The sequence below is a fragment of the Neopsephotus bourkii genome, unplaced genomic scaffold, assembly GCF_033783945.1.
Source record: "Neopsephotus bourkii isolate Nb327-2 ecotype Australia unplaced genomic scaffold, CSIRO-AGI_Nbou_v1 NB_1080, whole genome shotgun sequence".
NCBI lineage: Eukaryota > Metazoa > Chordata > Aves > Psittaciformes > Psittacidae > Neopsephotus > Neopsephotus bourkii.
In genome coordinates this window covers 1,189,060-1,215,000 of record NW_026901568.1, presented here as the reverse complement: position 1 = coordinate 1,215,000, position 25,941 = coordinate 1,189,060, and the positions used below count along the sequence as shown (strand labels likewise).

The following is a 25,941-nucleotide window of genomic DNA, read 5'->3' as shown; positions in this document are numbered from 1 at the left end:
GAGATCAGTGGTTAGCCAGCATGGCAGGATAAGTAGGCCAAATTGTTCTGTGTTGTAAATCACAGGAGTCAGTGGAGTTAAATTTAGCCCATCGTATGCTAAAGATCTTGAAATCAAGGCAGTGTAAAGGTGAAAAAAAAGTGTAGGTGGGAGAGCAATATTTGGAGGTTATTTTTATTATTATTTGCACTTCGACGAAAGTGTTAACCCCAAAATGTAGCTTTAGCCTGGGCCTCAGAGCAGTTTTGTTTTAAAGGCTTTATTTTTCCAATTTATTTTAACATTTGCATGGGGGAAGTTTTTCAGAACACGTACTACAATAAACTTTGAATTCCAGCTGTTCTAGTGTTCTGGATGACTTTTTGTTTCTTTTGGATGAAGATGGTTTGTTTTACAGTGACTGTCCGTATTTTTCTCTCTTTTATTGGTACATATTTTGCACATACTTATACACCAAATTTTATGTGTTTTTTTGTTCTTTACACAATCATGTATTTTATTTTTAATCACGTAAACATGAGGGTTCTATGGGATTTGATTATTCATGTATTGCATGTGTCCATTTAGATATATCCAGCGTCTTATAATCAAGTAATATGAAATTCTAGATGAAATTATTTTACTATAATTTCTTAATCTCACTTTCATTTCCTAATGGAGGAAAAAGAACTGTTCTGCAAAATTTCTCTTATATACAGTTGAGCCTTCTGAAAAAATGTGCTTAAGATACAATGAGTGACGGGAGGATATACAGGCCAAAGCAGGACAGAGGCAAAAATAAGCCTTACAAATGAGCATAAAAATCTCAGCTATTGATGAAGACCTGCTGGATAACATTCAGATTGCTTATTCATCCTGGTAACTACTTTCTTCCTTTTTGTTTCTCCATTTCACTTAATGATTTTCTGTGTATTGTTACAGACATCTCAACAGTGAGCATGCGCTGGATGATAGAAGTACAGCCCAATGTAGAGTACAAATGCAGGTTGTACAGCAGTTAGAGCTACAGGTAAAATAAAATTTATTTTAATATTACCTCAGTATTAATCAAATCCAGTTCTCGACAGCAATAAAAAATGAGTTCTGCTTTTCCCCCTACGATTGAAAACCAGCTTTCAAAACCTCCTTGTAGTAGTTTTAAAAACCCTCAACAGAAACTGCAGCTTCATTTCCTCTTTTCTAAACCGTAACTTGAAAAGAAATAGGAAACTTAAACAGGCTGACTGATTGGAAATCCATCAGTACGTATCTAATGCTATTTATACTCACCCAGGGGGGTGGAGGGGGGTGAGCGGAATGTGGTCCCCTTCATTTAGAGTTGTTGATACACTGGGGAAATGGTTGATGTTTATTTCAAAACGCTGCATGACCTGGCTTGTTTGGTGGTCTCTCATATACTAATACTCTCCATGTATTATTATTACTACTATTTCTATATTTTTTTTTTTGCCATTTGTAGCAAATAATTTTTTTTAAGTGCCAAAGGGAGGATAAATGGGAATGTTTTGAATGTGATGCAAAGGTATAACCTGTTTGTGTAACTGCCTTTCCAAATGTTTTTGAGTCCTTTCTGTCTCCCCGCACCTCGCTGCTCTGGCTGGGCAGCTTTGACAGTGTGTCTGTGTGTAGGCAAGAGGTTAGCAAAGAAAGAGAAATTAAAACAATGTTGTACATTATATAGTTACCAGCTATTGAAAAACCTATTTTGTATGCAAGACAGCAGCGTAGAGATATATGGAAAGCCTTGGGCTAAGTACAGAAGATAATTACATTTGGAATTTTACTGAGTTAAGTCATTTATAGCTTCAAATAGTTGGAGAGAAAAATCAGCAAAACCACACTTAAACTTCTTGTTGTTACTTTTCCAGATAAGCATTTAAAAAAATGCCTTTTATCTTCTTATCTTACAAATTACCCTTTTTCTTTCATAGATATTTCTTAAACTTTACTTTCAGGAACACGCTGGTCATGACACTCTTTCACTATTAGCTGAAGCAATATAAACTATTTTAATACAAGTTTTATAAAAATCAAACTACCAGTCATAAAATATCAGAGTCTTGCAGAAAATGTTATGAGAAAGGGTCTGTTATTTTAACAAGTTTCTTGGGAATTAGAAAAAATCTGCAGTCTTCCTGGTAAACTGAGATATGAGAGAATCTTCTACCAAGGTGCAGTAATATTCAGGCTGAAGGTAAATCTAGATTTACCAGTTACAGTCAATTTGAAAAGCATTGATCCTTCTCTCCTGCAGTCGCTGGGAATCGCTGTGCCTGGAACTACAGGAGGATGCCCTGTGTTAACAGTTGGGCAGGACAGAGATGATACTTGGTTGTCACCAATCCATAAGCTCTTGACAATATTTTGGAAAGATTTACCAGTGGTGCATTCTACTGATTGTCAAAAGTGACTAATAGTTACAGTTTTCCACCCTTTTAGTGCTAGGGAATACCTCAGTTTAGAGCCACTGCATGGGATTCAGTATAAGGTCCCCAGGACAAGAACATAATTTCAGAGTGGTGGAAGAGCCAGAGAGTTCTGTTTTTAATAATCATACTAGCACAGTAAATAGGATGAACTGGAGGATTAATTTAGACAGGGATGTTGGTAACAGAGTGAAACCATCCGTGCATTGGCCAGCAAGGTTAGGTAGAGGAGGAGAGGAGGAAGGTGGTCCTGCTTCTGAAATGTGCCTATAACTCCTCTCTTCTCCCTTTTCTTTCATCCTGTGTATCGGTCCTCTGATACTTTAAAAAGAAAAGGAAAAATAATCTGCCTAAATATGCATGAGGATTTGGCTTCAAGTACCTAGTTTGTCTGGCAGTGACCTGATTTTTCTCAGAACCATCATAAAGCAGAAGTCTGGCCCAACAGCAGGGTTTTTAGTGGTGTGATCTGCAGCACTCAACATGTTGCAGCAGGAGCAGTTGGACTAAGACCATTGACCTGATACTCCCGCAGTGGAGTAGTTACCAGTGGAGTGGTGACAAGCCCTCTGACCAGCTGTTTGAGTTTGGTGAGCGAGATAGAAGAGGGACCCATAGCCTTTCCCATTTGACACATGGTGCTGAGCACTGATAAGAATCTTTGCCTTCTAGTGGAGCTTCAAAGTATCCCATGCTGTTCAGGGTCCAGCACCATGGCAAGATCTGGGTGCTGCCCCATTTCATGCACAGCTCCCTCAAGACAGGAGTAGAATTTACAGCATTCCTTCCACATGACGGATGCATTTAAGGTTTCGAGTGTGGTGGACCCAAATGCAAGCCTTTCTTTATGCTCTTGTTTTATGCACAATAGTTTTAGCAGTGCCATTGACTTAGATAAGTGCAGTATCTTTTAAAGAAAGTAATTTTTACATCAACTTTTTTGGAAAAAGACAAAACAAACAAAAAACCAGAAAACAAAACAGGTCAGATCTGGTTTGTGTTTGGTTGCAAATGCCCTTTTGCAGAAGTATCTCGAAGCTTTGGGCTCAGCACTTTCATGACAAGCATACTTAAAATATCACAGACAAGGTAGAGATCTTCTCATATTTCACTTTGTTTAAACCATCTTGACATGATCATTTGTTGTCTTTATAAATAGTGAGAATTGGGCTGCTGGGTAAAACACAAACACAGGAACATATCCCTATCCTTAGCTAGTTCTTAGCAGCACCACCTTTGAGTGAAAAAACATCCCAGAACGGCAACAAGGCTATGTTAAGTTTTAAAAAGTATCTCCTCGTGGGAGAAAATGAAGACAGCTGGCCATTTTCAGTGTATGAAAGCACTCTTTGGGCCTGTTTTCCACTGGCACTCTTGAAGTGGATCCTAAACCTTTCTAGTGCACAGGCCAACTAGGCACATAATGGAAGGAAAGAAGCTGTGTCTTGGTTGTCTCATGCATTGTCCATGACCGGCTTCCTTCTTATTTGTCCTTGGTCTGTCCAGAATCCTGCTGCTGAAGTGATCTCTGTTCTCATTGTTCTGGCCATGTTGTTCCGATTGAATGCCCCTCACTGGGTTTCTGTTTTCACATTCCTGGTCCTCATTGTTATTTTCTTTTTTCCTGTGTTATTTCTCCATCATCTGTGCCTAATGCCTTCCCCTCTTGCTCCTTGGTTATCAGACTCCTGTTCCGCCCCCTTACCTTGAGTTGCTTCTGGCCTGTGCTTTCTGTGCCTTCCTTCTCCAGCCATTTCTACCTGTGTAGATTTAGGATTTAACCTCTCTGGAGCAAGGCATGTGTCCTCGTGTCCAAGTTTGCAAAGCATGTACCTTTCTTGGGATGTGTTTCCTGTTCAACCACAGTCAGGCATCTGCATCATGGTTGTACCCCACAGAGGTGAGGGAAACCTCACAAAATCAGGCATATCATGAACTGGGTGGCCATGTGAAAACTCCTACCATGCAGAGCTTTCCAAATGGATATGGGAAGAAAGAATGAGGCTGCAGATGGGACTGTGTTCTAGTCTTCAGACCCCCTCTACAGAGCAGATCCTTACATATATGGCAGCAAAGTCCTTGCCCAAGAACACTATCAGTAGATAAAGAGCATTTTCATGCATGTATACTAATAATCCCCATTTCTGGAGCATCTGGAGTCCAGTGAGAGCCACCAGTGAGAATTTGCTCCCATCAGAGACCACACAAGCCCTCATGGCTTCTTTTGTATGACCCTGTTGACCTGAGGGGGCTACTAGTGACATTCTAGTTTTATATCACTACTGCTTCTTGACCTAAGGGAAGAACAGTTTAAAGAAATTCTTCAGATTTTTTTACTTCTCTTCAGTGCTTTGAAACTGAGAGACCTCTATTTTTCATAATTTAAACTCCTGCCTAACTGGGTGAGTGTTTGAATTCCTAGACTATGACAAAATGCTAGCATGTGTCTGCCTGAAATGTCGAGAGGATCTTTAATAACCTCCGTCCACCAGAAACGGCGTTAAAAGCCTTGCTAAGATGATGAGTGAAAACACTGTGAACAAGGACCCCGGCCGCTCGGAGGGAGGTGCACCGCTCTGTTTGGCTGCAGGGGCCCGGAGGAAGCTCAGCAGGGTGTGCCCGGGGCTGCCCGGGTGCCTTCCCTCCTGCCGCCGCACTGGTGCAGGCAGGAAGCTTTCAGGTGCCTGCCTTCTGTTTATTTTGGCTAGAAGATGTTGTTCTTCTGCAGTAGCCTGCAGACCAGAATTTAATGCACAGATGACCCCGCCAGGCAGCCCGGTGTGCCCAGCAACTGCTACAGATGAGACATTGCACAACAGAGCTGCAGTGAGAGCACAGCTATTTTTTGGGTTTAATTTGTTTTTGTGTGAAGCACAGCAGCTGAGGGGCGAGACCTCTCCTTTCTCTGAAGAGGTCCTCGGAGGACTCTCAGAGGGAGAAGTTTCTGCTGCAGTGCTATGATAAGAGCCCATCGCTGCTCTTTGGCTCTTCTGTGAAGACCAGCGCAGATCTGGTGATGAGATTGCAGATCTGCTGTGAGTGTCAGGTTCTCTCTCTTGCCATTGAGGGTTTTGACCAAGAACAGAGCAGCTGTTAGAAAAGCCCAGTGATTTTGCTTTTGCACTTCCAGAGCATGCAGTGGTCACACCATTTTTTCCTATATGTAATTCCTCTCTTGGAAACCCATGTGCCAATTTTTATCCTATCACAGCACCTTTCTGGCACAGTCAGAAGCCCCTTGCCTTGTGAACATAACACAGCCTTGACCGTAAGGATACAAATGGGGATTTATGACCAAGTCTCCTTTTATATACACTTAGCCCAACTTTATTGTTACAAACAGATGATGGTGATAAGGTGGGCAGGTTGTTTAAAGTGTTGCTGGAATGTGAGCACGGTTCTCCTCTTGGCGCTGGGAATCTGGCTTGTCTAAAGCAAAAAGTCTGCAAAAGTTGTCATTTGTGAGAACCTGGTCCAAGTCCTGCTGGAAACAGGAGCTTTTACATTGGGCATATAGGTTAATAACACCCCTTTTTTCATTAGTATTACTTCTTAATATTTTTCCACCATATATTTTTTTTTTCAAGCAGCTGGAAAAAATCCTGTTGCACATACAAAAAAATGGTTCCCCAAAATAATTAAATTTAGTGTCTGTCTAGTGCATTGAAATGCATTGGGATGCCTTCCTGGCTAAGGATGTGTATGGTGTGATCCCAAGGCAGCAGCTGTGGCCTGGTTCAAATGTCAACCATAAAGTAGAACAGACATCCAGAGCAGGAGCTGTGCCCTAGCTCTTGGGCATGATAAGACCCATGAGGAAGGGTGAAAGTATACTGGTCCTGTGGCTTTGGGTGCCCTGAGACGAGTGCTCTGAGGCGGTTTCTGTATGCTGTTAGCCCTTCCCACCCTGCTGCTCCTGCCCGTGCTCAGGGTGCCCCTGCTCAGGTTCTCAGCCTGGCTGCCCTGGGTGACCCACTGAGGGGGTGTGCCACCTTCTCAAGTAAAAGCAAGATGCTTTCAAGAGCTGAGGCTGCCTGCCATGCCCCATGGAGGTGCCTCATGTGGTTTAACCACTGCTGTCTCTGCGTTTGCTGCACATGCCACAGGGCTTGTAGGTGCCGTAAAAGCCGCACTCCATTTGTGCCACTTGTTTTCTGGTCTGAAAGGAGGCAGAGGCATCTCAGAGCTGCTGCCTCGCTTGCTTTCTGCCGTGCCTCCTGAGCTGGAGTGGGGCTGGTTAATAAACATGATTCACTGTTGTCTTTTAGCTGTCAGGGCTAGAGTGAACCTCTTGGTGCCAGCAGGTCTAGCTCTTCTCACTCGAGGGCTAATGCATTTTGCTTTAGGAAATAGTGACACCCAGCACCATGCGTTAGCTTTACCTCACGAATAGACCATATACAATTTCCAAACTACTCAGCAATAAAACTCTTCTGTCTCATGCCCTGGTGCCAGCTGTTTAATTAGGAATAAGCAGAGTCTGGGTTTTATTTGTGCGAATAACAGAGGATATTTCTTTCCCCCCCCTCCTTTCAGCTTGCAAAAGATAAAGAGCGCCTGCAAGCCATGATGACACACCTGCATGTGAAGTCAACTGAACCAAAAGCCACCCCTCAGCCCGTAAGTACCGAACTGTGCCAAAAGCAAATCTCACAACAAACCTCTCTTTCCTGTTCCCCACTGGGGCACATGATGCAAAGCGTGGACCGCTTCAGAGCTGGCCATGGTGATGAGATGCAAAGTGCTGCTTTGCAGAAGGCACTGCCATGGGCACATGGGTTTCCTCATCCCCTTCTCTTCAGGGAGTTTGAAATAAGTTTTGCTTTAAAGCTGATGCATTGAGCTTTTTTTCTGTCCTTACGTAGTAGGCTGTAAGTTGCTTTGCATCAGTCCAACTTGTATGAAATCTTAGGAAGTGTTAGGAAGGAGATTTAATTAAATTATATGTAGTATATTTATTCTGCTTTCTCCCTGTCTGACAGACATTTACAGTAGAAGAGACCTAGCTGCATGTTTTGATGTTAATCGCGGTTAACCAGTATCAAGTTTTATACTGTTGAAACTGAGACGGGAAACCTTCTCTGCCCCAGACTGCCCTTTAAAAAAGAGGGTGCAGGGGAAGCAAGTACCTCTGCCGCCCAAGAAGACTCTTGGGTAGCCCCAAACGCAGACAGACCTACCATCTCATTCCCTGACCAAAATGACTCTTCTTCAGCTGTTGTTTTCTCCCAACCTCTTAATGCTGAAAATGTTTCTCAGAGCTTCCAACAATTATTCAAAATGGAGAGAGTGCTTTGCTTCCTGATTTTAAGATTTGTAAGATTTAAAGGTACACTGGCTTTATTTGATTTTGCTTTGAGTCATTGTGTGAAAATTAATTGAGCGTTGACAATCTATAGTTAGTACTAGCAATTTTAATCAATATGCAATGATGCAGCATAATGACAAAGTATTGGTTTATCTGTTTTGACTGATTTTTTTTCTATAAATAAAGCAAACACACACCCATATATGTGTGATTTATGGTGATGGAAATAAAAAGGAGTCAGACTATTAACCCAGCAAATATGGTAGCCTGCCAAGATGCAGTTGGTAGACAAAATTAATGTCTGAAACAGAACACATTACAGAGATAGAGAACATAAAATCATTAAACACTTTGCGCACACATTTTTACTAGAAAAGGATTTCTCAGTTTCCATGTAGTTGGAAATAAATGGCTGCAGAAGTGCATAGGGAGGCTACTAGACAGAAAATTGCAGGCTATTCAGCAACACTGGAGCAGATGTCAAAGTCAACCGGAAATTTTGGTGCCTTCTTGGAAAGAGTTGAGTGGTACGTATAAACCCTTACATTTAAGATGTTGAAATGCCTAAAATTGCTTGATCTGGTGGATACCAGCCCTCTAGAGTAGAACTACTTACAGTGTCTGTAAAAATAGCATGCTTATAGTTCCTCACATCCATCTCAGCCTGAATGCAAATGCTTCAGCGCATTGTTGGCAAAGTATGTAGACCCAACAGAATGGAGAGGAGGTTTGGTTTCTATAGCTCTTACTGGATTAAAAATTAAAACAGCGGAATAATCTGGAAGTCTCAAAGCACTCTGCCTTGAGGCCTTTCATAACAGTGGTGCCCCTCAGGAGGAAGGATTAAAAACTAAAGGGAGGAAATCATAAGGAGGCGAGCAGCGTTTGGCAAGGCAGCTCATGATCAATGCTCGGCCGCAGAGGGCAGGGAGCTTTTGCGGGTGTTGTAGGCTATGGAGATACCAGGCGGTGTCGCCAGGAAGATTACTGTTAACAGCTAATAAACAGGGAAAAGCAGTGGGGAAAAAAAAAAGTGAACGCAGGGGGAAAAGGGCTGTCTTGATTAGTATTAAAAATGTTTTACATTCTGGAAAATTATAGCTTTGTTGGGGACCTCCTACTAAATTTATTTTTAACTGCTCTATTGAAAATTCTGTACCACTAGTCAACATTATCTCTCAGTTGCTCAGCACAGTGTTTCTTTATTAAAAGAAATAGGCATGAATATTTTTGACTGAAAAATTAATAGCTTTTGAATTCATACACAGCAGGTTTTCTTTTGCAAAGAAGTCCAATATCGCTGCACAGCACTTCTATAACCATTTATTTAGAGTCCAAGTCAAACCTTTGACAGCTAGAGCAGTGTTACAAGCCAACATAAAGAACTCCAAGATGTAAACCAACAATAGGCAGTCTGTGTGAGGTTTGCCATTGTCAAATACATAGATTGTTTGGATTAGTTTATGTAAATGTACTGTTGTATTACCCTTTGGAAAAAAAAAGATCACATTTGTGTATGAAAAGTGGTTTCGTTCACAGGCAGCATTATAAATTCCTTATCCTTTAACTTACATGTTAGAAGTAAAAATTGGTGCCTGACAGGCCTATATTGTGTGGCACTCTGTTGTTGGATTGAAACTGCCTTCTTTTCATTTATTGAAATATAGAAAAATTTATTATAGATACCATCTGATAAATCAGAAATTATTAAAATATGTATAGGTGAAGCATTTGAAAATTAATTATAAAATGTAGAAGTATAGTGTTTTGCATAAATTGTGCGTTCCTAGTGAAAAAAATACACAGGCATTGCATAGACTGTGCTAGACCCTAGTCCTTTTAACTCAGTGGGATAGGACTTTGGTAAAAAAGATCTGATGACCATTATTGCAGTGCAAAGTATTCTTTACATCCAGTAATTAATTCTTTTCTGCCAACATAACTAATGCAAGGTGTACATTAGAATTAATATATTACAGTACATCAGTGATTTTAAAGGAAAGAGCGGATGCAAATCCAAACATAGCAGTGAATTGGGATTTAAAATTACAGCCTTTTCGTGACTGAGGAAATGTTTTTACTCTGCTTAAAGGATATTAATGCTTGTTTTTAAACTATTTTGTTACTGACAGGTAAAATTGGTGACTGAGTGTCCATGTTAACCTCATGCTGTTTGTAATCCACACTGACCATTAGTTGTCTTTGCCTTTTGGGCTTCAGGTGGTAGCTGAGCAGCTGGGTTTGGACCAGGTAGATCACAGTCTGTTTCTTGATGGTTGTGCATCAAATCAGAACTTGCCCAGCTTCAGAGAGAGCGCTGCACGTACCAGGATAGCCATGCCCATCCATCCCATTTGGGTGGCTTTTAGCTCCTTGCAGTAATTTTAACCTTGGGAAGGGTGGTGGAGTAGTCCATGCATTTCACTACACCAGTCCTCCAAAACGTCTGTTCAATAGAACTCTTTAGTCCTGTTAAAGCTGATGAGATTTTGTCATGTTCTAGGTGTGGAGGTGATGTCTGGTATACTGCAAATGGCAGCTCTTCCCTGCTTCTGAGGAGCTGCTGGGAAGGGAGAGCACATCAGGAGCTGCAGTGCTCAGGGCCACCTTCAAAAGTGTCTAGCTTTATAATTAAAGTACCCAATGGTGCAGCACTTTAAAAGAAAGTGGAGGTATCTCACAACTCAGAACAGGTGAAGTTGTTCCCTGTTAGTGCTACAAGTGTTGCTTTGGTGATACTAAAGGGCCTGAATATAGCAAGAACAAGGCTGTCTGTGTAGCAGTAGGCTGTGACATTTTTGTATGGTGATCTTCCTTTTTTTTCAAGGTAAAACCCAAAAAAAACCCTACCAAAACCACAACACAAAAGCCAGAATGATTTCTTAAGAATTGTCATTCTGGTTTTGCTATTAAGATGCCTTCCCCTACATGCTATTTTCATTGGTGTTAGAGATCAGCATAATAGTTGAAATGGAAATGTGCTTTCTTTTGGGGGATTAACATATGTTGAAGTTCATAGGAAGGGAAGGAAAAGGAAAAAGCATCAAGCAACAAGTAATTCTGCATAGTGGGTGCTATAGCCGTCTTTAAAAATAGACAGAAAACTGTGAGAGAAACTTTTGGCACTTGAAACAAGATGCACGGTTAAATATCCCTTCTTCTATGTATTTTTTTACCCTAACCATAGCAGTTATGATTGTTTTGAAATACTGTTTTTAGCAACTGTAATAACAAAGCATTAAAAAAAAAATAGTCTTTTAACTGTTGAGGTAATGACTGAGCATTTTAGCTGCTGCAGCCGGACTTTATAGTTTGAAAAAATAACGATACGCAGCAATAAAGAGAGAATCTCAAGCACAACAAAAGCTGTTTTTATATACTGGTTTTCATTAAGTCTCACTCCTCAGCTTTGGTTTCCTTAGTATTCCTGCCAATAACAACACCTGCTAAGTGATTGCTGCCTGCCAGGCTCCGCATCCAATACACTAATGTGTCCAGGCTGAAATGGGAGAGGAAGACACAGCATTTAACAAAGTTTCAGGCCCAGTGTTAGCTCTCTCTCACCACCCTGGGTGTCAAGAAAAGGGATCTGTACTTTGGAGTGTTTCAGGCCCAGGAAATCAGTATGGATAAATCCTCAGTCCCAGCTGGGACCAGAGCAGCAGCATCTGTTGCAGAGGAGTCACTGACCTGCAGCAGTGGGTATGGCCCCACCATCACATTTAGAAACATATATGTGTATATGTACACATACTTAAATGTATACATATATATATGTACACACACATGTATGCATACACATACATAAAATTCTTTTTTTTTTTTTTCTTCTAAAAGAGTTTCAGGGGCTTTTTCATGTGCAGCCACCATTGTCATGCAAAATGTTTACACAAAAAGAAATCAGACAGCCCTAGTGGGAGAGCCACTTAACTGGAAATCTGTTTTACAGGGTGAAGGAGAAAGTTACCTCTCTGCCTTGTTTATATCTAAAGAAAATAAAGATACTCAGTCTTCACCTTTAATAGGAGGACATGCCTGTTTCTTAAAGGAGTTAACAATAAAATCCTAAGCAGGATATTGAACGCTAAAACAGCTACAGGATTCATGATTAAGTTAAAAGAGTATGAGGAAATGTTCTCAAAATTCAGAACTGAACAAAGCAGCCAATGAGGTTCAGTGACTGAATGTGCAGAATTTTAGGACCTAAAACTGTTGTGGGCTTTGGTGGTTTTCCTGTTGGTGTTTTTTTATTTCTTGGTGTTTTGGGGGTTTTGGACTCATGTGATCACTTTTTTTTTCCATTAAAGGCTGGAGGAAATCCTCCCCCATCCCCAGTACAAATATTACGAAATCATTTAACTCTTTGGTGCAGGGGCTGTGCTCTCCATTGTACTTGGAGGGTGCCCCATGTTATGCCTTACTGCAGTACAAGAGTTCCTGCTCATTGGAGTGCTCACTCTGTGACTTAGGCTCCCTTCCCCTCTGCCAGCAATGCTACCTCATCCAAAAATTGCGGTATGTGGGAAACAGGCTGCGCACAAAATACCAACACGATCAACTTTTCTAATCATAGTAGCATGTTTTTAAATAGAAAATGCAAACAGGGAGAAACCATGTCAAGTTTCCATCAGGAAAAGAAACCCTCCCAGCCCAGTCCCTCCCTGATCTTTGCCCTGCACAATCATCCATGGCTGCTTTCATGTTTCTAATTGATGCCAATATTAAGATTTAATAGTTTACCATTCGGATTAATAATTCAAGATGGCAACAAAACCAACACTATTCATAATTTGTTATTCTGCTCTAATTCACAACCGATTTTTCAGCCTTCGCGCTATAGATGCAACAAAGGAAGAAGCGGCAAGGGTCTGTGGAAGGAGCACAGCCCTCTCCTCCCTTACCCTAGCTCGTGTTTTGGTAACAGCACAGGCAGGGATGGACCCTGGCTGGAAGAGGAGAGTGTCATCAAATAAAACACAGAAAAAGAAAAAACTTCGCTAGCGATCGACAAGGTCGTGTTTCATTAACTTGTTGGTTCAGGCTCACAAATGGTCGTCGGAGGTGAAACGCAGCAGACTCACTGCGTTCCAGCTTTTTGTTCTCTCCTTCCTCACAGACTGCAGTCATGTTTAATTTGGAAACTGGGCTCCTTTGGCAAATTAGCAATTAGAACAATTTTGTGGGAATATGTATATGTGTCATTAGGTTTCCTGCAAATTAATAGCAAGAGCAGAGGTCAGGCAGAAATTTTCCACTTGACTGCAGCTCCTCTGTTGAGATTTGGCACTTTGTTTTGGAACGGCCACAGCTGCTCAAAGCCACAGTCTTCCTTTAGGAACTGTCTTTTAATTAGTTTACCTCATAGCCATTATTACAAATATTACTGCCTCCCCTCCTTGAAATAAAATTACTGTTTCTACAAAATATTCCAGTGACATCTTGCACCACTGCACATTGATGGTGGGGTCACTTGGATGCAGCGTTTAATCATTAGATCACCTCCATAAGCATCTCCTAATTAGAGTCCTTACAATACAATTTTATCTGGTAATTAGCTGAGATTGGCTGCTTCCTCTGTAGCTTATTAGTGGCAGCCCAGCAGTGGGTGTGAATCACGGTGTCATTTGTCAAGCCTGTTAAAGCCCCCCCTCCTTTGCTCATCCTCTTCTGTGTTTATTCCTACTTGCTACCTATGCTGAAAAGCCTAAAGAAATTTAACTCAATTCAAATTCTTTAAGCAGGGAACGGTGACCTTTGTGGATCCTTTCTCGCAGTTCCCTAGTAAAAACAGATTAAATGTTAAGTTTTTACACACTAAAAAAGGATGGGGACTCTTTTGAAATGGAGTAGTTGGAGCCATAATGATGAAGCATGAGCAGTGATCTTTGCAACAGGAGGGCCCGGCTGCCGAGCCTCCACTGGAGATGGGCACTTAAAATTGATGCAGATTTGCTCGCAGTTATTGGACTGTTAAAATGTCCATTTAGAAACTGAGATAAAATACAGTAGATTTAACTTCATGGTGAGACCTGTCAGTTGTACTATAATTATCGTCACTGGTCCTTTTATCATATGTAATAGATGGATAACAGGGAGACATTACTATATACATGTCCCTAATCAGTGTCCTTAAATCATGCCAGTCAACAATCGGACCAGGCGGCATGTGGCGGCAGTGCTGGCCCCGCGGGGTCTGGGAAGGCATGCTTACCTCCACACTACTGATAGCGGTTCACACTGGTGTGGGAGTCTCCGGGAAATCAATACCCATATTTCACCGCCTTTCACCGTCCCTAGCTGGGTTCATGCTCTCTGGCTTTACCATTAAGTGTTAAGTGTTTTCCGCTGGAAGGCGAAGCATTGGTTGTAAGCCCCTGCCCAGGGGTGGGGTGTTTGCAGGTCCTCTGCTCACCACCTTCTTTCTTTGGAGATGCTTATGCACCACTGCAGCCATACAGCACTGGGTGTTTGTGACTGGGGCTTCCCTCTGCTTGCTCCTTCTCAATCCAGAGGGAAAGCAGTCACAATTTGCCTGTCGCTCAGCTGTTCCCTTTCTGTGGGCAGTGGACTTTCTGTGTCGATATCCTTTCCGTCATATTAGAGCCTTTTATTTTACACTACCTTTGTTTTACACTACCTATTATTTTTATAAAGAAATGTTATTTGTGGCTATTAACTCATTTGAGGGATGCTAATAGGAGTTTTCTTATCTGCTTAGTTTCATGCGAGGAAAATTAATACAGTGCCTTATGGATAAACACAAGATATTTGGGGGCATAGCCAAGTACTATGCCTTGCCTTCATCTGAAAAGGTTTCATGTCAAGCAAAAAGGAATTTTAATAACGAGCAAACGTTGTAAAATATTTTCTTGTTAAATTCAGTAGGAATTTTGCTACTGACTTCAGTGGGGTCAGGATTTCACCAATATTACTCACAAAACTGCCTAAGGGAAGGAAATGTGGAAGTAGTCAAAGAGCCCTTTTCTCAGTCGTCTTTTCTGATGTAGTTAAGAGATCAGACTGTTTGTTTAAAATACTTCAGCAGGAGTGACCTACTGAGATGGAGAATCGTCTTTCAAAGGACGGTGTAGGGCAAAAAGAAAGGGTTAGGGAGGAATGTGGATGCTGGTTATATAAATAGGATTGTGTATCGAAAGCACTTGAGTTGGAGCTGGGTTTGATGCACAACCCTGGAGGCAGTTGTGTCTTACAGCCTGAGGTGGCAAGCTGCCATTTATCCTGGGCTGGGCTTCGTGCAGGTAATGCCGATACCTTCTGTCCTGGGAGGAAAAAGAAGAGGGGTGCCACTTCTGCAGGACTGAGTCCTTGCAGTATTTCATGCAGTGTGATTAATTGAATTATTCCAGTGATAACCTACTCTGGGCTTTGCTTTTAAAATGTATGAACAGAGGGGAGAAAAGAAAAAGCCTAAATGCTAAACAGAGAGATGGAGTTTCTCCCTAGTACATCCCTAGGAAAGTCTTTCCTTTTATTCTAAGCCTGATGCCTTCAGTAGAATATCCAAGAAGACTGATTAGAAGCTATGCATAATGACAGCATGGAAATAAGAGATGTGTGGGGTTTAGACTGTGAAACAATGGAACTAAAAGAAAATACTGAAATTATTATGTGCTATGTGAGATCTTGTTTTAAGGTTTAGATAAAAATTCACGATTTGGAGTTCCAGCAATGGACTATGTTATTCTTTCTTTAAATCTCTTCAGAAATGTATATATTTATTTCACTTTACTGGCTCCTGATGGAGATGTTACAGCAGCACTTGGCGCTGAAGCAAGTGCTCTGTGCTTCAAACTGAGGAAGACTCCGTTACCGAGAATTTTCTTTGCAGCCTTTCATTACCCAGAAATGCCGTTTGTAACGAAACCCTCGTCCTTCCCTCCACAGCTGAATCTGGTATCGAGCGTCACGCTTTCCAAGACTGCATCCGAGGCTTCTCCACAGAGCTTACCTCATACTCCCACCACCCCAACTGCGCCCATCACTCCCGTCACACAGGGACCGTCGGTCATCACTACCACAAGCATGCACAATGTCGGACCCATCCGGAGGCGGTACTCGGATAAATACAACGTCCCCATTTCTTCAGGTAAAGGGGTTCTGATGGTGTGGCCCCTTTGGTGGGGCAGCTTGTGTTGCCTGAAGCCCAGCAGCAGCAGGCTGTGATGATAACAGAACAACTGCTCTTATTTAGCAGATATTGCCCAGAACCAAGAATTTTATAAGAACGCAGAAGTCAGACCACCATTCACGTATGCATCTTTAATTAGACAGGTAAGCTGAGCCAAACGTGCATTTGGATTAAAAAAAAAAATATCTCCCTATATATGCACACTCTGGATTAAATAGATTTTCAAACCTTTGGTATGTAAGCGTGCTCAAATGCTCAAACCTTTACTATAAGGGTTTTTAGAACTGCAATATATAACATAATTGCTTTTGATTAAGTATTACAATACGATGTGATTATTAGGAAATTCATTTCACACAACAGTGAAAATGAGCCTGTTTAAAGATGGCAAGTCAATTATCACAAGCTACAGTAATCTCTGATCCCTAGAATTAATCTGAGCTCTAAATAATTACTGAGCTTTAATCAGCTAGTGAAATGTTTTGCATTTCTCTTTGATTCTGCTTTATGAATGACTGATAAATTAATATTTCTGTAAGGAAACAGAAATAAAAACTCAAAACAATTAGATAATTCCATTTTGAATTTTGCCATTGAACTGTTAAATACAGCCATTAATCTTAGTTCATATTGTGAAAAACCTCCTTTAGGTTTTCTGCTCCAAATCTCTTCTTCTTTCTTCCTTTCTTCCTTTTTTTTCCTTTCTGTATTTGGTAAAGTAAAACTGTGAGTGTATTTTGTACTGGTGTGCTCATAACTGATGTTGCAATCGCTTTGCTTCACAAGGCCATCCTTGAATCGCCAGAAAAACAGCTAACACTAAATGAAATCTACAACTGGTTCACGCGAATGTTTGCTTACTTCAGACGCAACGCAGCGACGTGGAAGGTAAGCCTTGGCCCACCTGTGCCTCTTGCCTTTGCTGTCTGACATGTACAGAGTAGACGTTGCTGATGACATAACAAATTGTAATGACGTGTGGACATGAAAATGTAGATCGGCAGTTTTGACACACACTGAGTGCCTTATCTGCAGGAACAGTTTAATATTCGGCAGAAAAACTCTTCTGCCTTTGAAAACCACTAATTGAATCCCCATTATTGGCTTTTATGTTCTGTGATTATGTCACGAGTTCCTCTGTGTGGTTGTTGCTAGCAGTGAAACTCAAGCCCTTCAGCTGGAACGTATTAGGAAAGGAAAAAAAGGAGGTGAAGTTATTGTGTCAGAAGATACACTGTCTGTTAGTTATGCACACTGCAATCACAATGACCACTTTTTCCCTAGGATCTATAGATCAGTGGATTTCTTTTCTCAGTCGACTGACTCTTAACTGCATACACAGATTTGTTGCAAACCACCTTTTTTGTAGTTTAAATTGCACAGCAGAAGCTTACTGAGCATAACATGGAAGAAGCAAGCTCCACAATAAAATAGGTGTTTTACAGAAATCAACTTGTTATTTGACACTTTAATTTCCTATCATAACTACCTCAGATATTGCTAGATAAGAGGTTTGAGGAGTTAATTTTATTTGTTATTTTGGGGGGCCACTTCTTCTCTTACATGTGGCGTTATAATAGCCATGCTGGCTTCTGAAGCTTGTGCAATGACGAATGAATCTAATAATAGGCTCTTGTACTGCTGTAAAAATTGCGCCCCTGGTACTGTGAGTTTCTCTTAATCTAAGCGACTCTTGCTCTCAAGCAACTTCATACGACCAGGTAGGATGAGTACGTTGCATACGTGCGGTTTCATCAGCTCCTGTTTTTCCTGTCTCAGTCTGTATTTACAATTAATTCCTTTAGATGATAGAGCTAAGAATGGTCCTTGGAAGTTAGCTTGGGTTTTAGCACCATGTTTTGCTTTTAATTCAGATCCCAAGACAATGTTGTGCATTTTTAACCTTGGTCTAGAAACTCTTAGGTTCAGGAGAAGTCTCTATGATTGCTGCTCTGATTCTTCACTGAAGTTGGAAAACACAAGCAGTGTTTCACTTTGCAGCTTCCGTACTATCCAGAAAGGAAATTAACTTTCCCTGATTTAAGATCCTTTTGGACCTGCCTGTCTTTTGCTGCTGGAGCGGTTCCAGTAGGACTATTCAGCAGCTGCAGGTGTGGGAGCTAAAGTAAAAATCCTGTTTAATTCCAGCAGCAAAGGGAAGGGAAATGGGAGTGGAAGAAGGTAGCAGGCAGCCCTGGTGGTATTTCCTAAAAGGCTAGTCTTAGGAATTAGCTTTGTGCATCACATAAAATCTAGTCCCAGAAGCCACATACACTTCCAGTGTGCATAGGAGGACAAGGGAAACTGGGCTGCAGACCCTCGGGCTTGCAGAAGAGCAAGGTGTGTCCCAGGAAGGCTGCTACCCTTTGGAGACCTTGTGCAGGTGCCCACATCCTGCTTCACTTAACAGGGAAGAAGAGCTTCACCCCAGGTTCCACCAGCAAAATTTTCAGCTGCTTCAAGTAATAGAGGTTTTCCTGCTGAAGACTGCTCAGATTTATGCCAGCCTTCAGGAACAGCAGGAATGAAAATGCAGCTCTGGATTGGCATGATGGGAAGCCCACGGGGCGCAGAACAAGCACAAGGGGCTAATTGCAGAATCAGAATAATTTGAATATATACGTGCTGATTTGCACTCACCTTCAGCTAATGCTTGGGGGGCATTTGGGTTAGTGTTCCCCAAGTTTAGGGTCAGGGTTTGGTGTGAACAAGCTTCCCTGAGCCCTCTTTTAAAAACACAGAAGAGTGCAGGAATAAAGACCTTTACAAAATGAACCTCTTTCCCAAAATGCAGTACAACAGAGCCTGAGCAGTTATTAAAATAACAAACCCTTTCATTTACTACATTCAAGCATGTTCAGGGTAATTTTTGTGCAAAAGTGGCTTGCATACAAATATTTTTAACAAGGTAAATATATAATCTTACAATAATAGCTCCTAATTTTTCTGTTAAGCTGATTGCTGGGGGAGCACTGTGAACTGGTTCTGACAGGTCAGAGGCAATGTCTGTTTGCTTTTGAGTTTTTGGAGTAATTTGCTGGCACGGAGTTGCAGCCATGAGGCACGGGCTGCAGGTGTGGCTGCAGAACGTTGGGGTATTGTTCAAATAAATCTGTTAGATAGCAAGTATCCAGAGGCAGGGGAAACAAAACAATTCTTTTCTGCCATGAATTCCTTAAATGAGTGATCACAGGGAAAACAAAGTGAGAGCAGCGCTTCATGGATGTCTTGCAAGTATTCAACTTGTCTGTCTCAACATATCCAGCAGCCTTAACCATCAGTTGCACGTTGACTTCAAGAGAACAAAACCAGACTGTATTTTCCAGGATCAATGTAAAAAGGAATACAAATACTTCTGCTCAACCGTGTATTTAGAGACTGTTTACAAATTTAGAGATCTCTCTTTGCTGAACTTTGCTGTGTGCGTTTGATCAACTGCTGTATGAGCTACACGATCAGCTTTCACTGAGGGAAATAGCATTATTATTCTTACGTTTTGCTCCAGACTTGACAGTGTTCCCATTTTCACAGGAAACTGCCTGAGTTACCCAGATGTGGGCCAGCAGCCCTGTGTCAGGTTGCACTAGTGCGGCACCCACCAGCAGTTGCTGAGCTGGCTGATTTTAGCCCATAAGGTGTGGGGCTTTTGGATGTTTTTCCTCCACCTTAAAATGAGGGATTTTGCCAAAAATTTCAAAAGTAGTGAAATCTGGAAGAGATGGGAGGAGGAAAAACAAAATCGTTAAAATTAAGGGCAGAAGAAAGTAAGGACAGCAGGAGGTAGCCTTGATGGGAGTGTTCGGATCTCTGCTACATTTCTGCTTTGCTGAGAGGGAAGGCATATTAAAGGTTAATTTTTCTACCATTTCACAAGCAGATCAGACTGGAAAAGCCGAAGTGCTGGGATTGAGCTCCTATAGCCAGAGGAGATGTGTTTGCACTCAAGCAACTGCTGCGTGAAGGCAGTTTGAGCCCTGAATCTTTTCCTGCACCATGGTCAGGAGTGTGGGCACCATGCTGGTGATTGCAGAGAAATGGAAAAGTAGCAGAAGACTCTTAGCCTTTCCCTCCAAGGCACACACACCACTGCCTCTTAATTTACATGACAAATGCACTGTGCATACCCTTTGTTTGCACAGTGATTTAGACATTCATGATTAGAGCTCCTTTTCACAATGCAGACCCGATGTTCATTAAAAAAAAAGAAAAAGCCAACAAAAAAAGAACCCAAGAAGACAACGAAGAAAGGAAAAAAATTGTAGTCTCTTAGTTGCCTAGACCCAGGCCATGTGTTTGGCTGGCATTGTGCCTGCTAACGAGTCAACCAGATTGACTAAATCAGTGGTGCCAGTGATAGGGAATTTGTTCGCCTGTATATTCTCAGCAAATGGCTTCTTCTGTTTTCCCTGTTTACCAAGCCCCTTTCAGCAGTGCTCCATGTACAAATTCCAGTGGCTTTGTAGACTCATAGAATTGTTCAGGTTAGAAAAGACCTTTAAGGTCATCAATTCCAACTGTTGTAGTAGGGTATTTGCTCAGAAAGCTCCTAAAACAGGGAAGGAGCATGGCACTCTGAGGAATAACAAGGCTCTCGGCACCGTTTCAGAGGGAGCAGGGACAGAAAAGCCAACAGCCTGCCAGGACATAGCGAGGTGCCTCATTATGTCTGGCTTCATTAAAGGTCCAGGCACGTTGGAGGGGTTGGCCTGGCTCATCCTTTTGCAGCACCAAGTGGCATAGAAGACATCTGAGCATCGGGTGCCATGAGCGTGGGTCCCTCTGGGTGATGAGCTGTGGGGATATTATCACTTTGTTCCAGAGGGCCCTCCTCATGTTTTTACTTGGCAGAGGCTCAGATCAGTCAGTACAGTAGTCTGCCAGAAATAGGAGCCAGCTTCCATATAAGAGCAGGCCATGGAGGCAGGAGTCAGTGCTGTGCTGGGTGATGGGGTGCTGCCGAGCCCCCCGTCCATGCAGTGGGTGTGGAAGGAGGTTCAGCACCTGATTCACATTAGCCCAGCTGTAGGAAGCCACAACACCCGCTCCAGTGCCTCCCTGCTAAATTGAGCTGTCTGTACTTGCGTGAAATCCTTTCTAACTGCTTTCTTTTCCAGGAGGGGAGAAGTTTCTCTTTCAGAGCATATATATTTGTTTTGGAAATGTCTGAGCAATGTTCCTATTGTATTCTGTATGAAATGTGCTGTATCATACAACGTGCATGCTTAAGATGATGGCTCTTCTCATTCACACTGGGGATAATTGATAAGAGTAACTTGAATTTTTAATCTCAGGTTTAAGCTCGTATTTATTTTGTCTTTGCAAAAGAAGATGTAAAGAGCCGGGGAAAGCAAACGGGTGCGGGGAGGGGAAGGGGCTTAACGTTGCAAAATGAGGACTGTCAAGCTGACTGTGCTGCTGTTCTTGGACGATGATGAGCATTTTCTCATAGAAAGTTTTTGAATGTTTTCTCTTTTATACTTGCTGCAGAATGCAGTGCGTCATAATCTTAGTCTTCACAAGTGTTTTGTGAGAGTAGAAAACGTTAAAGGGGCAGTATGGACAGTGGATGAACAAGAGTTCCAAAAACGAAGGCCACAAAAGATCAGTGGGTATGTCCACCATGTTTGAACTTCTTAGCCTAGCTTGGATCATGCTTACAGTTTAATGTAGAGGCTTTTGGCTGCTAGCTGGTGTTAGAACAACCACAGGTGGTTTTGCATTGTTTCAGTTAAGGGAAACCAAGACAAACATCTCATCACTACTGTTTGTATGCCCACCAGTACCCTGACCCTGCTTGCTTGGTGTTTGTTGCATCACATGCTAGTAGCTTTTAGGTGGCAATGCATATTAACCCTCACAAACCATTTGCTTATGCTTATTGCATTTTATTTTCTTTTTCCTTTTCCCTGTATTTGATGTCTGTTCTGTCCCCGATCCCGTGTCCCTTTGTTTCCACTTCATCTCCTTTGCTGCTGCTCTTGTCCCAGGGTGCCATTCGCACCAACCTCTCACTGCATAAGTGCTTTATCAGAGTAGAGGATGAGTTTGGGTCCTTTTGGACTGTTGATGATGAAGAGTTTAAACGTGGCCGTCATATTCAACGAGGCCGTCCTCGAAAATACTGCCCTGATGAAAACTTTGGCGAGCTTGTTGCACAGTAAGAGCTTTTACTTGCTTTAATTTTTTTTTTCTGCTGTTGCTTTGCTTTGCATGATTTACCCATCTCATGTAGACTTGCATTTCACGAAATAGCGACATCACCTTTGCTGCTAAAGAAACTAAATTTTTGGTTGTTATGTGTATTTTGTGTGTCCTACTCTGATAATCCAAATGCCTATAGTAATAACTCTTCTTTGACATGCCTGTGATAGCATTTGTTTATAGTGCAATGTAGACTAAAATAATTATCCGTGCTAGCACCGAAATGCTGCTGTAGACCTGTCAGGAAGACAGATACATGCCAGGAAAGGCTTTAGATAAGTTTTAATTCTGATGTTTTCCTTTGCTTTCAGTTGTATGCTTTGTTTTGCAAAGAAATAGAGTAAAGTGCTTATAAAACAGAAATGCTGAATTAACTTCAAAAAGTTTGGAAGTGCAGAGTGAGACCAGCTGTAAAGATTATAATGAACAGGCCAACCTGTGTCTACAACAATGGTGCACAAATATTCCTGGGGTTCCCAAAGCAATTTTCTTTGACCTTTACTTGAAGTCCATCTCTCCAGGACAACTGATCCTTGCTGGTCCCTGTGGGAGGGACTCAGTTAAGACTCTTCTCACCATGATTTATTCCCACATGAAAAAAAAAACAACCCAGTAATAAGTATACCCAGTGAGTGCTAAAACTTGGTGGAGATTTTTTGCATTGTCACTTTTTATCTAGGTTGTATTTGATGATTCTTTTTTGATATTTTTTTTCCCCTCTGGTGGAACCAGTGGTATTTAGATGCCTGCTACAGAGAGAGCAGATATGCTTGGCATTCATTTTCCTCAAATCCGACCCCTAAGATGAGTAAAGTAAGGGTCCAGAATATCACACCAGAATAGTTTTTATTAAAATGGCCTTCAGGGCAGCATGTTGTTCTGTGTGGTCTGTACTGCGTTGCTGCAGTGCAGCAGTAGCGGCTGTCATGCATCCATGCCTGCAGCCCCAGACTGTGAGGGTGTTGGCCTGGCAGGAAGTAACGTGGCTCAAATCCTCTGTCATCACCATCCCCTGCTCCATTGCGAGGGACTCTGCTGCCAGCGACTTTGAGGATGATTTGCATGAAGCAGTATTTAAAATGTCCCATGATGCTTTTGCTCATAGCTCCTCATGATGGACCTTTACATGGTAACTGGCTCCCAGACACGGCGAATATTGGAGAATTTCTCCTGAACACAGCTAAAATGAGCAGAGATGCCAAGATGTGCTGCTAATGCAGGGTAGTAGAACACATGGTGAGGTAACGTTGAGAGATAATGATGTTCCTTATTTAGTAAAGGCAAATATGATAACTGTAGCCTGAAACTCAGATATTTTCTTTAAATTAAAAAAAAAAAAGAGAGAACTTGTGTGGAAAAACAGTCTCAGCTCTAGTTTTCTGGTGTGGGAGGAAGCATTACATGCTTGAAGTGCTCGCACAGAAGTTGGTTGCATTTAACTCTCCTTTTTATGTTTTTCTTATGCAGTAACCCTTCTCTTATTAAAAACATACAGACCAGCCACACCTACTGCACACCTCTCAATGCTGCTTTACAGGTAAGATTAATGACTGTAGCGAATATGCAACAGAGGCGTGTGTCTTCCCCACTCATTTCAAAATATATTAGCCTTGCTCTAATTAGATATTAAATTTTAATTCCGTTAAACTTTTTTCTTAAGTGCATAAAGCATCATAGTCCCTGGAGGCAAACACATATCAGGCTGCTTCAGCATTAGCTAGATGCTTAGCATTTTGAATATTGTGGCAAAAAAATTAAAAGTTCACTTATTAATATTTATCAGCAGTATCATAATTTCCATCCTCTTATTTCAGAATTTCACTTGAGGCAAAAATACCACAAGTGTAATTACTCTAGCACAGCTATTAATGTGCTGAATGATAGGATACTGCGGCACGTGACCTTCTATTGTTCATGGGTTTAAAGAGAAAGCAGATCATTTTTCCCCCTTTTCTTTTAAGGGCTATTTTTGCATATCTTCCTATTGTTAGTAGAAAATAAACCTCGCAATTCCTATAGAAAAAAAAAAGATTCTTTTTATTGATTTAAACTGTAAGACACAAATTCTGTTTTTTCACTCTGCAGACATGCACAAGTGTTGGTACACAATTAATAACTTGCAGCCTAGAAGTGTGCATGTCTCCAGCTCTTTCTCATGTGCTGTATTTTTTCCCCCCTCTCTACCAATTCCTGAGTCTATCTCAGAAGCACTAGGTAAAGTCAGTATTTGCTACATGAACCAAAGATATGAATGCATTACTGTGCCCTGAATTTGCAAGGGAGTGTGTGTATGTTTGTGTGGGATTCAAGCCTGTTCCATACATTGTGTATTAATCCATGTGTGGTTGCACCCCAGTTATTTGTTGAGGGTTGCTTCTCGAGAAGTTCACTGATGGCCACTGGTGGCTGTGAGTGTTTGCTTGGGCAGCTGCATTTTGTGAAAGGTTTAGCAGACTTCTCTTTACAGAACCAAGAAACAGATTATTAGGAGAAAAACAAATGTTTCTTCTCATTTGAGTTCATACAGTAACTTGAAAAGCAGAGGAAAGCATGTTTAAATGAAGGAACTGTAAATACCATTCATTAGTAACTTATTTTCCCTTGAGTCTTGTGAAGTGTGATTTTTTAAAGACTGCTTTGTCTCTTGAATAGTATTAAGATTACAAGCACATTTTACATTCATGAGGCTGAAAGGCAAAACTGAAATGATCCTGCATTTCTTCACATTGTTAACTATGTGACTAATTTCAAATAATATGCTTGTCATATGGAACTGTTCGTGTTTTATTTCTGAAACACGTGTCGTTGTCGTCATCTCCATCCATTCTTGTCTTTTGTGATAACCTCCAAACTGTTTCCATTTCCCTCTTTTCCTGGAAGTGGCATGTACTCGTGCCCACCCCCCGTAGGATCATGTGAACTGAACTGATGAAGAGCCTGGGCCAGATTTGCTACCACTGTGATGCCTCTAATAAATGGGGGTGAACAATATATATTGCACTGGACAGGGCCTCTTTTTGGCTGAAAATATGCCAGCAGGTTCATCTCTGCTCTCCCCCCTCATTGGATTTTTGAGGCAAAATCCCAGCAGGTGCTCGGGTGCTGTGCAGGCGTTTGGGTGAATCTGCCTGGTGGCTGATGCCATGTTGGCATTTCAGACGTCGCTTGGGCAGCAACTTTCCTCTTAGGACACAAAGCCACTTTACCTGCCAGTGCCTGTGTTCAGCCTAATTAATAATTAAGGAGCAGTGTTCCCTAGTCTGTTGAGGACATCACCAAAGACCGGTTCTTTGCACATCCCTGGGATGGCAGGATGGTTTTCTTTGCCTGTGGGGTGTCAGAGCTGCCCTTCTCTTTCACCCAGACCCCTCTGATGTCTTCCCTTGTGTGAGGAAGAAGTAGCAGCTTTCTCCCCTCTGTGTGTGGAAGGGAATCCAGCTCTCACCAGAGCTTTCTTTTCCCAGCGGGTCACCAGGGACTCTCAAAGCACCCCCCTCCCCTTTCGCTATCTTTATAGCTGATACTCCTCGTGTCCCACCTCTCCCCCAGTAAATTGCTTTACTGCAATTACAAGTTACCACTATGGGTGAAGAACTTGAGTCATTATTTTGCCAAGTGCAGGAAATGTGAACCATTCTTTGCATCCCCTAATCACAATGAGTTTGCCGGTTGTTGAATCAAGAAGATAAAAATAATCCCTCCCTATTAGAATAGCTTTTGTAATCATGTGTGACATGTAGGGCTGCACATGGAGAGGTCAGCGTAAGGAAGAATAAAAGGGGCCGTGCTCCTGAAGATGCTGCAGTCAGTGCTGGTCTTTCCTCTCTTTCCTCAGCCCAGTCTCTGGCTGTGTCTGT

The 25,941-nt window shown here is 41.8% G+C and overlaps 1 protein-coding gene and 1 long non-coding RNA gene across 19 annotated transcripts in view; one reads left to right on the top strand and one right to left on the bottom strand.

The window, feature by feature from the left end:
* LOC133216978 (uncharacterized) overlaps positions 1 to 25,941 on the bottom strand; it is a 185,881-nt gene that overhangs the window by 89,264 nt on the left and 70,676 nt on the right. The window lies entirely within an intron of this gene.
* The window catches only part of FOXP1 (forkhead box P1), a 386,028-nt gene that overhangs the window by 347,915 nt on the left and 12,172 nt on the right, over positions 1 to 25,941 (top strand). For 15 of the 18 annotated variants that reach the window (XM_061362086.1, XM_061362097.1, XM_061362096.1 and 12 more), the window contains 7 exons: positions 922 to 1,009; positions 6,963 to 7,046; positions 15,640 to 15,841; positions 15,947 to 16,026; positions 16,670 to 16,771; positions 21,371 to 21,492; positions 23,552 to 23,621. In XM_061362086.1, coding sequence (XP_061218070.1) covers positions 922 to 1,009; positions 6,963 to 7,046; positions 15,640 to 15,841; positions 15,947 to 16,026; positions 16,670 to 16,771; positions 21,371 to 21,492; positions 23,552 to 23,621 — 748 coding nt within the window. The remainder of the gene's footprint in view (positions 1 to 921; positions 1,010 to 6,962; positions 7,047 to 15,639; positions 15,842 to 15,946; positions 16,027 to 16,669; positions 16,772 to 21,370; positions 21,493 to 23,551; positions 23,622 to 25,941) is intronic. The other 3 variants (XM_061362095.1, XM_061362100.1, XM_061362102.1) reach the window with 1 other exon arrangement.